This window comes from Arachis hypogaea, chromosome 16 (assembly GCF_003086295.3).
Source record: "Arachis hypogaea cultivar Tifrunner chromosome 16, arahy.Tifrunner.gnm2.J5K5, whole genome shotgun sequence".
In the NCBI taxonomy this organism is placed as follows: Eukaryota; Viridiplantae; Streptophyta; class Magnoliopsida; order Fabales; family Fabaceae; genus Arachis; species Arachis hypogaea.
This window is the reverse complement of record NC_092051.1, coordinates 29,165,895-29,180,435: the sequence shown is the minus strand read 5'-3', so window position 1 is coordinate 29,180,435 and position 14,541 is coordinate 29,165,895. Positions and strand designations below refer to the sequence as shown.

Sequence of the window (14,541 nt, the reverse complement as noted above, 5' to 3'; positions counted from 1 at the left end):
TTTTATCAGTATAAAATAATTTTATATATATATTTAATTATATAATATTATATTAATAAAAGTAATTATATTTTATATTAATCATATAAATATAAATAGTTATTCAAATAAATAAATATAATTATACGATAGCATAAAACGCTTTACACTATTAGAGTATCAAAATTATACTCAATCGATAATAGATACCAAATTGAAGCAACGAAGATCAGCAAAAAACATGATCAATATTGTAAATTGAAGAAAGCATATTAGTAGGCACATGCAATATTGGAAACTTTGCGGGAATAATTGCAATTATGAAACCGCTATTGAGGCTCAATGGATGAGACAATATTTTGACATTGATGTATGTCGCCAACTCGCCATGCATTCAATTTCATTCCAAAATACATAAACTGATACGCATAGTGGGACCCACTAAATGAATCTCTTCGATGGTCCAATAATAAATAAATAAAATATAGTACATGAATGAATCTCCTCGTTTGTCCATTCAAACATAATAATAATAATAATAATAATAATAATAATAAATACTTCAATAAAAATATCTTTTACAAATTATTAAATGATTTAGTCAATTATATTAAGTTATTTAATAATTTATAATACAATTTTTATGGGAAGAAATTTTCATTAAACTATTCACTATAAAAAATATTTGGATTAGTACTTTTATCAATATTATTTACTATTTTAGATTAATATTTTATTTTATTTTTATATTATTAAAATTTAAAATTTAATATAAAAATATTTTTGTTAATCATGTAGTTTTGTTGATAATAATAATAATAATAAGGTCTATAGAAACAGAAAAAGGTTTTTGCTAATTTTTTTCCTAATTAATTACTTAAATTCACTTGATAATGAATTTTTATTTTTTAATGAATTGAATATATCAAAACTTTAAATATGTAAACTTTTATCTAGAAGTATATTAATTTAGAGAAGTAATAATTTTACTATTTTTAAGTATATCTTTTAATAGTTAAAAAAACAATATTTTAAATTTTTTACTTTTTATCAATTACTTTAATTTATAAATAATAAATGTAAAAGAACAAATTACACACAAAAATAATAGATATTTATGACATTTTTTTAAGTTTTAATCTGTCTGAAGGTTTTTTTTTTAACAGATTTAAACTCTTTTGAATTTAGAACTTAGAACACTAAAAACTTTAAATAAAAATAAAAATATTGCACAATCGCACACAATCAATGAAGAAATAACAATGGCATTCTAACGTGCGTGATACCCCGCAACATGAAATATTCTGAACCGTTCAATTTACTTTTGCATTGAGAAGCGATAACGATTACAGATTAGAGTACTAGACGGATAAAACCATGTGGGCATGTCGCTCATGTTCATGCAACCCCAAAGTCAAAGTCAAAGCACCTGAAAACTGTAAAGTGTAAACTTTCTTTCATTTCATTCAGTCACATGGACGGAGGACTTGACTATTTTGTCCGAAAACTTTTTGAAATGAAATAAATTAATTATTAATTAATTATTTTCTAAAATAAAGTAAACTAATTTTATTTATCAAAATGCACTTTTTTAGGTTGGAGAAGGATTTTTTATTTAAATTATTAAAATATAATATTTACTAAAATATGTGATGTACAGATAAATTACAATTTTACATATTTTAGAATACTCAGTTTGAATATCTGAGATATGTTACAATATTAAAAAAGAAGAAAATTTAATTGCACTCGGAATATGATACAACTATGTAGTTGTATATATCTAAGGTGTTGAGTACCCGAAGTAAGATCAGAAAATAATTCTGACCAATGTATATAAAATATGTGTATAATTATGTAGGATCTCTACATCTTAGATAATTACATAAAAAAAATTATATAAGGAGTTTCAAAACTTCAAAACTACTCAGATTACATTCATACCACTACTCTTTATTCTCTTTCTCCTTCTTTTCGTAGATATGGCTAGTAATTAAATTTCTTTGTGAAATTTATCCCAATGGGGTCATAAATGGTGAGGGGAAGTAATATTTAAGTGTATTTCACTTGTGATGTTGCGCACTTGCATCTTGATTCTCTAGTTGCGTTGAACAATATCATCTTGAGCAACATGGGGTAATAGGTTCCAATAAGGTGAGAAGAATTGTCTATAGATTTCTACCAGCGCTATTAAGTGGAGGGTTCTTAACAGGACATTTTGTATCGAAACCGATAAGCATTTGAAGATAATATTCGACATACATGTTCTGTTAATGCGTAACATATGATGGAGTGATATGTTGCGATTTATGATGTAGGTGGTGGTTGTGGGTCGTCCTCTTCAATCCCATAGATAGTTCCGGTAGCGATGACACCGATTCACTATGCTAAACCTTGTGATCGTATCGAAGAAGACGAGAAAGATACTAATTTGGATTACATTACTAAAATTGGATAATCTAATAAGAGTGATTTCTCTTAGGAGTATGTGTAAGAGACTCTAGTTGGTAGGAGTCAATTTCTTCTTCCTCCGCCTTTGACAATTCCATAAGTATCAGATTTTCAAGCCATTATCGCAATCTTAACTTGGACGCTATGCAATTAGATAATCCTTTCAACCTTGACAATAAAGAAGATTATAACACGGATAGCAGTGAGAAATTTCAGGTAGGCCATAACTTTAGGAATATAAATGTTGTACTCCAAGTTAAGGTTGCGAGAATCGGATCGGTCAATAAACCAATAAAGTCATTGGTTCAATAGTTCACTGGTTTGATTAGGGTTTAACTGGTTTAATTAAATATTAAATAAAATTATTAAAAAATCTATATATAATTTTAAATATATAAATTCAACAATTTTTAACCTATATATAATTGGGTTCTAACTTAATCTTTTGGGATTTTTGGACAGCATCGACATCATTGTCTTATGGTTGTTGATTACTTTGTGATTGTTCCATTTTTAACATACAATAAAAAATTATGAACAAAATTAACTCAGCAAACAAATTTGACAAAATCATTCAACAACTCACTACTCAAACATTCAGTAAATCACTAAACCCAATAATATTAAGGTGAATTCTATGATGTAGAAGGAAGATTCTTTCTACACCTATATATTTGTGTTGTCAAAAGGGTTGTGAGACAAGTGTATAGAGAGAGAATGTGGTTAAAGACAATCTATTCATAGTAACTGACATACTTTATATGTTATATCAATATCACGTGATAGTGGTATATAGAGGAAGCTGCTTAATTGTGTTTTTTATGATTAATTATTAAAAATGATATTGGGCTTAGTTGTAGTTGTGTTTTTAGGTTAAATTATTTTGAGAAAGTAAAAATAAATTTTGATTGTGGATTAACCTATCGATCCCAATATATTTTTGTCCTATCGAATTTTGAACGTGTGTTTTGTGAATTGTTAAGCTTGCAAAAGGACTATATGTACTCATCAAAGTAACTCCACTAAACTTGCATAAAATTCAGACTCTCTTTTTTCATGAATTAATTTCTTTTATTCACATATGAAAAATTAAACTTAACTCCCAAATATTTATTAATAACTACTTATTTTAATATGTATATATAATTATATATCCATATATAAATATATATTTAATTATTTATATATAAATAAATTAATATTTTTTCAAATTATATATTACTAATTAAAATTTTTATTATTAGGTAATTATATTCTAACTGTTCTCTTAATAAGTTTTAACAATTATTTTATAAAAATTATTTAAATTAGTACTTTAAATACTAAACACATATAGCCTAAACAGTAAACATTCATTTAAAAATATTCAACGTTAAATCTTACACCCCGTATCCCCTAATTCTTAAATCATACCTTTTAAATCCTAATCTATAAATCTTAAACTTTAAACTTAAATTTTAAATTGTAAACCATAAATTTTTAACTCCTAAATTTTTAACTTTAAATTCTAAATCTTGTAGTTAAAGTCAAATTGTGACTCTAGAAATAATACTTCGAACAAATATAATTATTTTCAAGTATTTTTATGTGAAAAAATGTTGTTTATACCATTAATTATATCTATATAATAAAGAAAAAGTTTAGGGGGTCGGCACTTAACCAATAAAAAAAAATAAAGTAAATAATTCAACACCATTAAATATAATTTCACACTATTAAAAATATTAATAATAATTAATTAGTAATTATAAATCACAAAATTTAATGTCCTTATCACTCCTCTATAATAAAACTATTTGATATATTCCATTCAAATTACATGTCATAATTACTAAATTGGTATATCAAAAATTTAATATCATTATATTTTAATGAAGTATATAAATATATTTCATTGACATATTAATCAATTAGGCATCTTTTTTATATATACGCAATCAATAGTTGAAATTCATTCAGCTTCTTTTATAACTTTTTGAAAAAAAAAATATTAGGGTCATATTATTATTATATAAAAGAAAAATATTAGGATAATAATAATAATAATAATAATAATAATAATTATTATTATTATTATTATTATTATTATTATTATTATTATTATTATTAAATGTCATTGTGTCACGTTAATAAAATTGGTACATGTAAAATTAATATACTATGAAAATATATCATATGTATTATAGTTAACCACCAAAAAAGTTTTCGAATTATTCAAATCCTGATAAAAATGTACTCGAGTTAAATATGTATTTTCAAAAAATGCTTTAGAGATTGAATTTAGATGCGATTTTTTGCAATCATGATTAGAAAAATGAGATATTATTATTCTTAAAATTTAGTGACTTTTTTGCTAAGTATATATTTTCTTGTGAATTTTTAAAAATATTATTGGTTGTTAACAAAAAAATTATAAAAAAAATTATATACTTAAAAAAATGATCAAATTTTAAGGATAATAATATCTCATTTTTATAATTTTACTTACAAAAAATCACATCAAAATTCAATATCTAAGACATTTTTTGAAAATATATATTTACTGTTGGGCATTTTTTTCGTGTTTTAAAAATATATATTTTTCAAATAGTTTCATTATAAAAGAGTGCTAAAGTAGTAAATTTTGTGATTTGTAATTATTAATTAATTATTATTAGTATTTTTAATAGTGTGAGATTACATCTAATGGTATTGAATTACTTATTTTTTTTTTATTGGTTAAGTGCTGACCCCTAAACTTTTTTTTTATTATATAGATATAATTAATGGTATAAACAATATTTTTTCATATGAAAATACATGAAAGTAATCAGACTTTTTTGAAGTTTTGCTTCTAGGGTCACAATTTGACTTTAACTACAAGATTTAGAATTTAAGGTTAAAAATTTAGGAGTTTAAAATTTATGGTTTCCAATTTAGAATTTAGGTTTAAGGTTTAAAGATTTATAGATTAGAATTTAAAAGGCATGATTTAACATTTAGAGTACAAACTAAATATTTATAAATGAATGTGGGCTATATGTGTTTAGTATTTAAAGTACTAAATTTAAATATATTTTTTTAAATAATTGTTGAAACTTATTAAAAATACAGTTAGAATATAATTACTTAATAATAAAAATTTTAATTAGTAATATATACCTTGAAAAAGATATTAATTTATTTATATATAAATAATTAAATATATATTTATATATGAATATATAATTATATACACATATTAAAATAAGTAGTTATTAATAAATGTTTGGGAGTTAAGTTTAATTTTTCATGTGTGAATAAAAGAAATTAATTCATAAAAAAAAGAGAGTCTGAATTTTATGTGAGTTTAGTGGAGTTACTTTGATGAGTACATATAATCCTTTTGCAAGCTTAACAATTCACAAAAATACACGCTCAAAATTTCATAGGACAAAAATATATTGGAATCAATAGGTTAATTCATAATCAAAATTTATTTTTACTTTCTCAAAATAGTTTAAACAAAAAATACAACTACAACCAAGTCTAATATCATTTTTAATAATTAATTATAATAAATACAATATTAACCAGCTTATTTTTAATAATTAATTATAATAAATACAATTAACTAGCTTACTCTATATACCAGTATACCACTATCACGTGACATTGATGTCAACATGAAGCATGTCAGTTATCATGGACAGAGTTTGTCTTTAACCACACTCTCTCTATACACTTGTCTCACAATCCTTTTGACAGCACAAATATATATGTATAGAAGGAATCTTCCTTCTACATCATAGAACTCAACTAATCAGCAACTCGATTTTAAATAACAGCAACTAATAACTATCCAAGAATCTATTTAAAAAATATTGTTTTTCTCTTCAGCATGGTATGTACTTATGATTAGATGTCTTAAATATTTAAATGATATTACTTTATATGCTATAACTTTTGAATAATTATTGTTCACATATTGATGTAAGTTCAAATTGTACAACCCAAATATGAAGGATTTTTTCCTAATATAAAATAAAAAATTAATTAATTATTGAATAAGATTTTTAAACTTTATTTTTTGAAATACGATTTTTTTTGTAATTAAGGCAAGTTCGTTGTACCTCCGGTAAACTTTATGTTACGTTTTCACAATTAAAATATGCTTATTGGAGAGCAGATCAAAGAACCACAATTTCATTGTCCACTTTCGTTCTCATTATTGACATTTTTTCTCTACAATGTCAAGGAATTTATTGTCATCCATTCATTACAATGGTGAAATAGTGGATGATGAAGAAGGTTCTATCGTTTTTAGATCGGGACAACCGATAATTACCTATATGACACAAGAAGTCAACAGTCTAACAGCGTTGAAAAATCTGATATTGCATTCCGTCGGGTAACAAGAGGCAAAAAGGTGAAGAAAATTTATTACAAATATCCGACCGAAGTAGATGACAGTTTGTTTTATAAAAGGTATATTACAGTTGTCTTGTCTCCGTTGTTAGTATATTTATTAGACCACGGTTGTGAGAAATATTTCTATTGTTTTGAATTAGGTATCGTTTACGTGACGACGAGGACGTACGGTTTATAAGGTCATGGCACAACTGATGGATAAATGTTCATCTGTTGGAATTATTCGTGATTCTCGTTGAGTTGGGTGGCCGAGGATCATCTGCAGATACTGTTGACGATAGTCCGTTGAGTGGAGCTATTAGATGAACTATCAGAAGGACGATGGTGAATCTAAATATGCCACCTGAAGGTAGTCAAGAGGGGTCTAATGTTAAAGTTCGTAATGTTGACTTGATGTATTACAGTGTTGAAAGTCATGAGGGTTCTGCTATCAGGGATCCGACGATGGATCAGTATAAAGTTAACCCCGATGACGGAGACGATACTGATGAAGAACCACCTGAAATTCCTGATGATGGTGACGAGGAAGAAGAGATGAACTACTACGGTGACACACAAATCACTTTGACACAGCCTGCCATTTCTCGACCATATGACCGGTCGGATCATTTCACGAGGTTGAATATCGACTTCGGATTGGTCGTTTACCCAGGGAGGCCCCGAAGAGGATCCAAGCAACGAGTTTGAGGTTGGACAATAATTTAAGAATAAGGAAGAAGTCATGTTGGCAGTTAAGCGGTACAGTATCAGAAAAGTTGTGGAGTATAAAATAGTAGAGAGTGACCAGCTGAGGTGCAAGATCAGAGGCGCCTACCAAAAAAAAAAAAAACAAAAAATAAAAAAAAAGGGAATGGTGAAAATAAAATCTGTACATCGTATCCTCGTAACCCAATAATTACTGCTCCATCTAACCACATTCTAGTAAAATAAAATCACATATACCGAATTCGGTTCCTTTTACATTAACTAAATTATTAAAAAACATATTTAAATCTATAATTGTCTATCTTAGTTCTTAATCAGTTTATAAACTTACTAATTTAAATTTAACCCAACTACATGACACCGTCAACTAACACCCTAAACAACCATAATTAATAACTAACTGAACTCTGAATGTTACTAATCATATTTTTTTTAATCTAACTTAACCTAATTAATTATTCTACTAATTATCTTGTAATTCACAACTTAAACTAATTATTCTGACTAAACTAACTAACAATTGACTCACAACTTATACTAATTAACATGTTATAAACAATAAACTGTACTTAAAAATAATAACATAAAAAATCTAACTAACATGTAAACAATAAATCTGTAACTCTAACTAACATGCAACCTCTAACTAGTAACTTTATCTAACATGTAAACAGTAACTCTAACTAAGTTAAAAAAAGTAACTCTAACTAACATATTATTTACTGACCTAAAATCGAGAATGTCGTCGATAACGAATTTCACATACATAAAAAAGACGGAAAAGAGGAACAAAGTAAATTTGGAGGAGAGATTGAAAAAGAAAGAAACAAATGAAAATGGTCTCATCAGCTTTATATAGTATGCCAAACTCATCCGAAAGTTTGTCGGAGGTGCGACAAACTTGCCTTAATTACAAAAAAAATTGTATTTCGAAAAATAAAATTCAAAAATTTTGTTTCAGGAATTAATTAATTTTTTTTATTTTATATTAGAAAAAAATTCCAAATATGAATACCTCTCTTCCCTCTTCGTGCCTTTTCATAGTTTTTTTTTGAAACAAAGAAAGCTCAACACACTAAAGTGGAGCAACGGATAAACAGTCAAATTAAGTAGCTAGAAAAAGAAACCAAACACGAAGGTGATCAATCCCCTGTCATCTCCGGCATAGCCATCAACAACCAAAAGGATCAATACCAGCCCACTCCTTGTAGCTCAGAAACGTTCTACTTTGAATGACCTTAACACCTGCTTCTCTATTGTTGAAGATTCTGTCATTGCGTTCCAACCAGATGTTCCAAATCACTGCAAAGAAACCAATCAGCCACCTCTTCTTCTCCTCTTTTCTATTAAGCATGTTAGTCCAACTCTCAAATAGACCTTTAATGGTTCCTGGGACTACCCAATCTCTACGAAAGCCCCTCAACCACGCGCACCACACCTGCCAAGTAAACTCACAAAACAGAAACAGATGATGAATAGACTCCATCTCTTTTTTACACAGGACACAAATATTGTCACTCTGCTGGATGACGCCCAATCTACTCAACCTCTGTTTAGTATTTACCCGACCAACTAGAACAAACCATCCAAAAAGCTCTATTCTTGGCGGTACCAACCCTTTCCAAATAACACTTGTGAAGCTATAGCTCGTAATCTCTTGTGAAAGAGTCTCCGATTGCAGCACCTGCATCAAAGATTTAGTAGAAAAAATACCTTTATTATCAAATTTCCACACAAGATTATCCTGTCTACCAGTTGATAGCTTCACTGGCCTTAACCTCTCATGAAGTTGATGAACAAGTTCCAACTCCCATTGAAATAACTCTCTCCGCCACTGAAAATTCCAAATCCACTCTAACCCATTCCAAAACCCACAATCTCCTATCACAGATCCTTGTTGGTTTGAAACAGAGAAAAGCCTTGGAAAACTCGCTTTCAAAGGACCACCTTGAACCCAATTGTCTTCCCAAAACATAGTTTTCCTACAATCCCCTACTTCCATCGCCATCCCACTAATAATTTTATCTTTCACCTGTTGTTCTTTTATATCTAACTGACAGATGTCTTTCCACGGGCCACCTTTTACTGGTACAGGCTGATCTGATAGTCGTACATTAGGATTCAAATTGTTACAAGAACAAACAATCTTCTTCCACAATGGACATTCCTCTTTTGAAAATCGCCACCACCATTTAAACAAGAGTGCTGTGTTCCTAAGCATTGCATCCCCGACCCCTAAACCCCCCGCCTTTTTTGGTGCCTGAACCACTTCCCACTTCACCAGAGGTATACCAAAGTTTCCATCCTCCTTGCCCCACATGAACCTCCTCTGTAATGCAATCAACTTGTTAGCGACCGCCTTCGGCATCTTGTATAGGCTAAGGTAATAGATTGGTAAGCTGTTCAACACCGATTTGATGAGAACTAACTTTCCAGCTTTGTTTAGAATCTTCGCTTTCCATAAGCTGAGCTTCTCTTCCACTTTATCAATGATAGGTTTCCATGTCTTCACCAATCGCGGGTTGGCCCCTAAAGAGATCCCAAGATACCTAACAGGTAAGACAGCTTGCTTGCTGACAAACCCCAATTTGACGGTTTGTTTTGCATTGAATTTAGAGTATTTTGATAACCTTTTGTCACATTTAGCCTAGGAATTAGCATGATTTTGTTATCTCTCCCATATTTGTGCTTAAGTGTAAAAACATGCTTTCTAAGCCTTATTTTGATGAATTCTAGTTCTTCTTTGATTCCATAAGATGCCTTGATGTGTTTGCTAGTGATTCCAGGATTGAAATAGGCTAGGCATGGATCAAAGGAAGCAAGGAAGGAAGCATACAAGTGGAGAGAAGCATTAAAAGTCAAAGAAGCAAAGTCAGCCGTGCACGCGTACGCGCACAAGGCGCTCGCGCGCACATTGCAGAATCGACCAGGGACGCGCACGCGTACCATGCGCGCACGCGCCGATGATGGCACATGACCTCATTAATGCAACACGTGCCTGGCGATTTGAGAGGGTTTCTGAACCCATTTTTGGCGCCAAATTGCTGAGGGAAAGGAATAAAAGGATGAAGGATTAAAGGGAAGACATGGGGAGAATGATCATCATCATTCCCAACCACTAATCACTTTTAGTTTTAGTTTTAGTTTAGTTTTGAGAGTTAGTTTCTAGAGAGAGAAGCTCTCACTTCTCTCTAGAATTAGGATTAGGATTAGGTTTAGTTTAATAATCTTAGATCTAGATTTTAATTCATGCTTTCATCTCCTTCTACCTCTCAATTCTTTGTTGCTATATTCATCTTCTTCTATTCTTTAGTTGTAATTTCCTTTATGTTGTTCTTATGTTTTGTTGTAGATCTACTTTTGCTCCTTCTATTTTCTTTCAATTCAATTAGAGGTAATTCATAATAATTGTGTTCCTTTTGATTGTTGTTGTTAATTCCTTGCCATAATTGTTGTTAGATTCTATTTTTGTTATCAAATTACTTTGCTTTTCTTTTATGCATTCTAAGTGTTTGATGAAATGCTTGGTTGGATTTTAGTATAGATTTTTGTTCCTCTTGGCTATGGTAGAGTAATTAGTGACGCTTGAGTTATCTAATTCCTTTGTTGATTGATAATTGGAGAGATTGCTAATTAGTTTGGAGTGCACTAAAGCTAGTCTTTCCTTGGGAGTTGGCTAGGACTTGTGGCTCAAGTCAATTCATCCACTTGACTTTCCTTTAATTAGTAAGGGTTAACTAAGTGGTAGCAATGAACAATTCTCATCACAATTGAGAAGGATAACTAGGATAGGACTTCTAGTTCTCACACCTTTCCAAGAGCCTTTTATAGTTTTTAGTTTATTTTCATTGTCATTTACATTTCATGTCTCTTATCCCAAAACCCCAAAATACAATCCATAACCAATAACAAGACACTTCATTGTAATTCCTAGGGAGAACGACCCGAGGTCCAATACTTCGGTTTATAAATTTTAGGGGTTTGTACTAGTGACAAACAACTTTTTGTATGAAAGGATTATTGCTTGGTTTAGAAACTATACTTTGCAACGAGATTTTATTAGTGAATTTCTAAACCGTCAAAAATCCAATCGTCACTTGCACCCCAGAAGGTGACACCCCTGCTCCACCCACTCTTGCTCACAATTGATCGAGATCAGACTCGACTTATCAAAATTGATACTCAAACCCGACATCAGCTCAAAACACCGCAGCAGCCTCTTGTAATTCATAATTGTCTCTATCTCCGGAGGGCAAAACAAGATAGTATCATCCGCGAATTGAAGATGTGATAGTTCAATATGATCTCTTCCAACCATTAATGGAGCAATGCGCCCATTGCGTACGGCTTCCCCCAACATCCGATGCAACACATCGACCACAAGAACAAAGAGAAGAGGAGACAGTGGATCTCCTTGTCTTAGGCCCCTCTCCATTTTGAATGGCTTGGACGGTGACCCATTAACCAAGACAGACATAGTGGCCGTACTGACACACTCCTTCATCCAATTCCTCCATCTTTGTCCAAAGCCCATCTTCTGAAGCACAATATCGACAAAACTCCACCTAACTCTATCATATGCTTTCTGAAAATCTAGTTTTATGATTGCTGCCTTCTTTCTTCGCGTCTTGAGCCACTGAACCGTCTCACAGGTAATTAGGGCGCCATCATGAATTTTTCTACCCTTCACAAAAGCACTTTGTGTCTCTCCTACCAAACCTGGCATAACTGTTCTCATTCTTCTCACCAAGACTTTTGAAATCACCTTATACACACACCCCACCATACTAATCGGCCTAAAGTCCTTGATCTCCTTGGCACCCACAAATTTCGGAGCAAGGGTTACCCATGTAACATTCACATCAGTTGGTAGCTTAGCATTCTGAAAGAACCCCATCACTGCTATAGTAAACTCCTGACCAATCTCCTCCTAGCACCGTTTGATAAAGTTCATATTATATCCGTCACTACCTGGTGCTTTAGAAGATTCACAGTCCCAAACTGCCTCCCTAATTTCCTCTGCAGATGGCATAACCTCCAACGCTGTAGCCTCATCAACATCAATCTGTCTTACCAAACCATCCCGAAAGCCAATCCTCGGGACATATTCCTGCCGATACAAGTCCTTATAAAACCCCCTAATAGCAACCTTTATTCTTGCCTGATTTCGCACTAGTCGTCCATGAATCATCAGAGTGTCAATCCTGTTGTTCCTTCTTCTAGCAGAGGCGATATTATGAAAGAATCTAGTATTCTTATCCATGTTCCTCGCATGCTGAGACCGAGACATCTGCTTCCAGTGGATCTCCTTCCTAATATACCACTTCTCACACAAACTCACCAGGGCCCTCCTTCTAGCCTCCGTCGTGCCATCATACGTGCCGTTACTAACCATATTATCAATCTTCTTCATCTCCTCCTCAACCATCATCAATCTCTTATCCATGTCCCCAAAGTTATCCTTGTGCCACTTTCGCAAAGGTATCGTCAAGGCCTTCAGCTTACGCGTGAACTGAGCATCCCCCAAATTTCTCCACTCGTTTTTGACCATCTCTAGGAAACCCTCATGCGTAAACCAGGAATCTAGACTTCTGAAAGGTCGAGGCCCCCCTCTAACTCTTGCATCTTCCACAATCAACGGGCAATGATCTGACAGGCCTCTTGGTCCACTTTTTACTCGAATATCAGGAAATTCCTCAATCCACTCTATACTGACCACCACCCTATCAATCCGACTACAAGACTGATGATGACAAGTCATCTTAGCCCATTTTAGCTAGTCTTTTTCTTTAGTTTTCATTAGAATTATGCACTTTCTTGAGCTACAAGCAAGCTAATTGAGTAGATTTTCATGTTTCCCTTGATTGAACCAACCATATATGAATTCATGCCATTTCATGAGGTTTTGTGCTATATTTGTTGCATATTATGAAAGATTGAATATCTCATGATTTTGAGCATAGCTTTGATGAGTTTGGTTGATTCATGATAGGTGAAGAAAGCTTGGAAAAAGGTTGAAGCAAAGAGGAGTGGCTAGAAGTGAAGAAAGGGATAAGTGAAAGTGAACTTGGAGGCATGAAGTTAGCCCCAACGTTAGCCCCCTAACTTGGAGGCTAACGTTGGGCATGAAGTACTCCCTGGGCTCCCACGTTTGAGCCAACGTTAGCCCCCTAACTTGGAGGCTAACGTTGGCAAGAGAAACTTCATCCTTGGGCCACCAACGTTTGCGCCAACGTTAGCCCCCTAACTTGGAGGCTAACGTTGGCACCTTAATCACAAAGGGGGAGAAGGCTAACGTTTGCGCCAACGTTAGCCCCCTAACTTGGAGGCTAACGTTGGCACCTTAAGCACTAAGCAAGGCCAACGTTCAAACCAGGAAATCATGCTTACTGCTATGAAAAGTTGGGGTCAAAGTTAGACCCCTAACTTTGGCCCTAACGTTAAGACCAGCTTTGGCTAACTTCAAAACCGGTTCAATTGGTTCACTTCGGTTCTTCTTCAATCTTCAAAGAGCAATCAACCAAGGCCTCTTTCAACCCAATTCCACCAAGAACAAAGGCCCAACTCAAGGCTTGAAGATCATTTTGGAAAGTGTATAAATAGGATAGAATTCAAGTTATTGGAGAGCTTTCCTTTTAGAATTTTCAAAATAGTTTTCGGAGAGCCTTTGAACTTGAGTGAACTTGAATTTCTTTGTTTCCTTTTACTTGCAATTTCATTTTCCATTTTACATTTGTCTTGGATCTTGGATTGGAGAATTGAAGAAATTCTGTTTCAATCTCAATCTTGGATCTCTCTGTTTCTTACTGTTAATTGAATTTCATTTCCGGTTCATTGTTCTTCATCTCTTTTCTTTGCAATTTACAATTTCCTTGCTATTGTTCTTGCTGGATCTAGGAAGGCATTGAGATCTAGACTTGGTTTTCTAGTCTCTGGGTCCTGAGATCTGAATTTCCCATTTCAATTCTCTGTTTACTGCTTCTTATGTTCATTTACCTTTCTGCTTCATTTCCGGTT

The 14,541-nt window shown here is 32.0% G+C and overlaps 1 protein-coding gene across 1 annotated transcript; it reads right to left on the bottom strand.

The window, feature by feature from the left end:
- Positions 1-12,454: 12,454 nt before the first annotated feature.
- On the bottom strand, positions 12,455-13,285 carry LOC112756921 (uncharacterized). The gene has a single exon (XM_025805525.1). The coding sequence runs from the start codon at positions 13,283-13,285 to the stop codon at positions 12,455-12,457; it is 831 nt and encodes a 276-aa protein (XP_025661310.1).
- Positions 13,286-14,541: the final 1,256 nt, after the last annotated feature.

What these genes read in the sequence shown, in the direction of transcription:
- LOC112756921 (XM_025805525.1), bottom strand. Translation starts at nt 13,285, where the DNA reads ATGACTTGTCATCATCAGTCTTGTAGTCGGATTGATAGGGTGGTGGTC.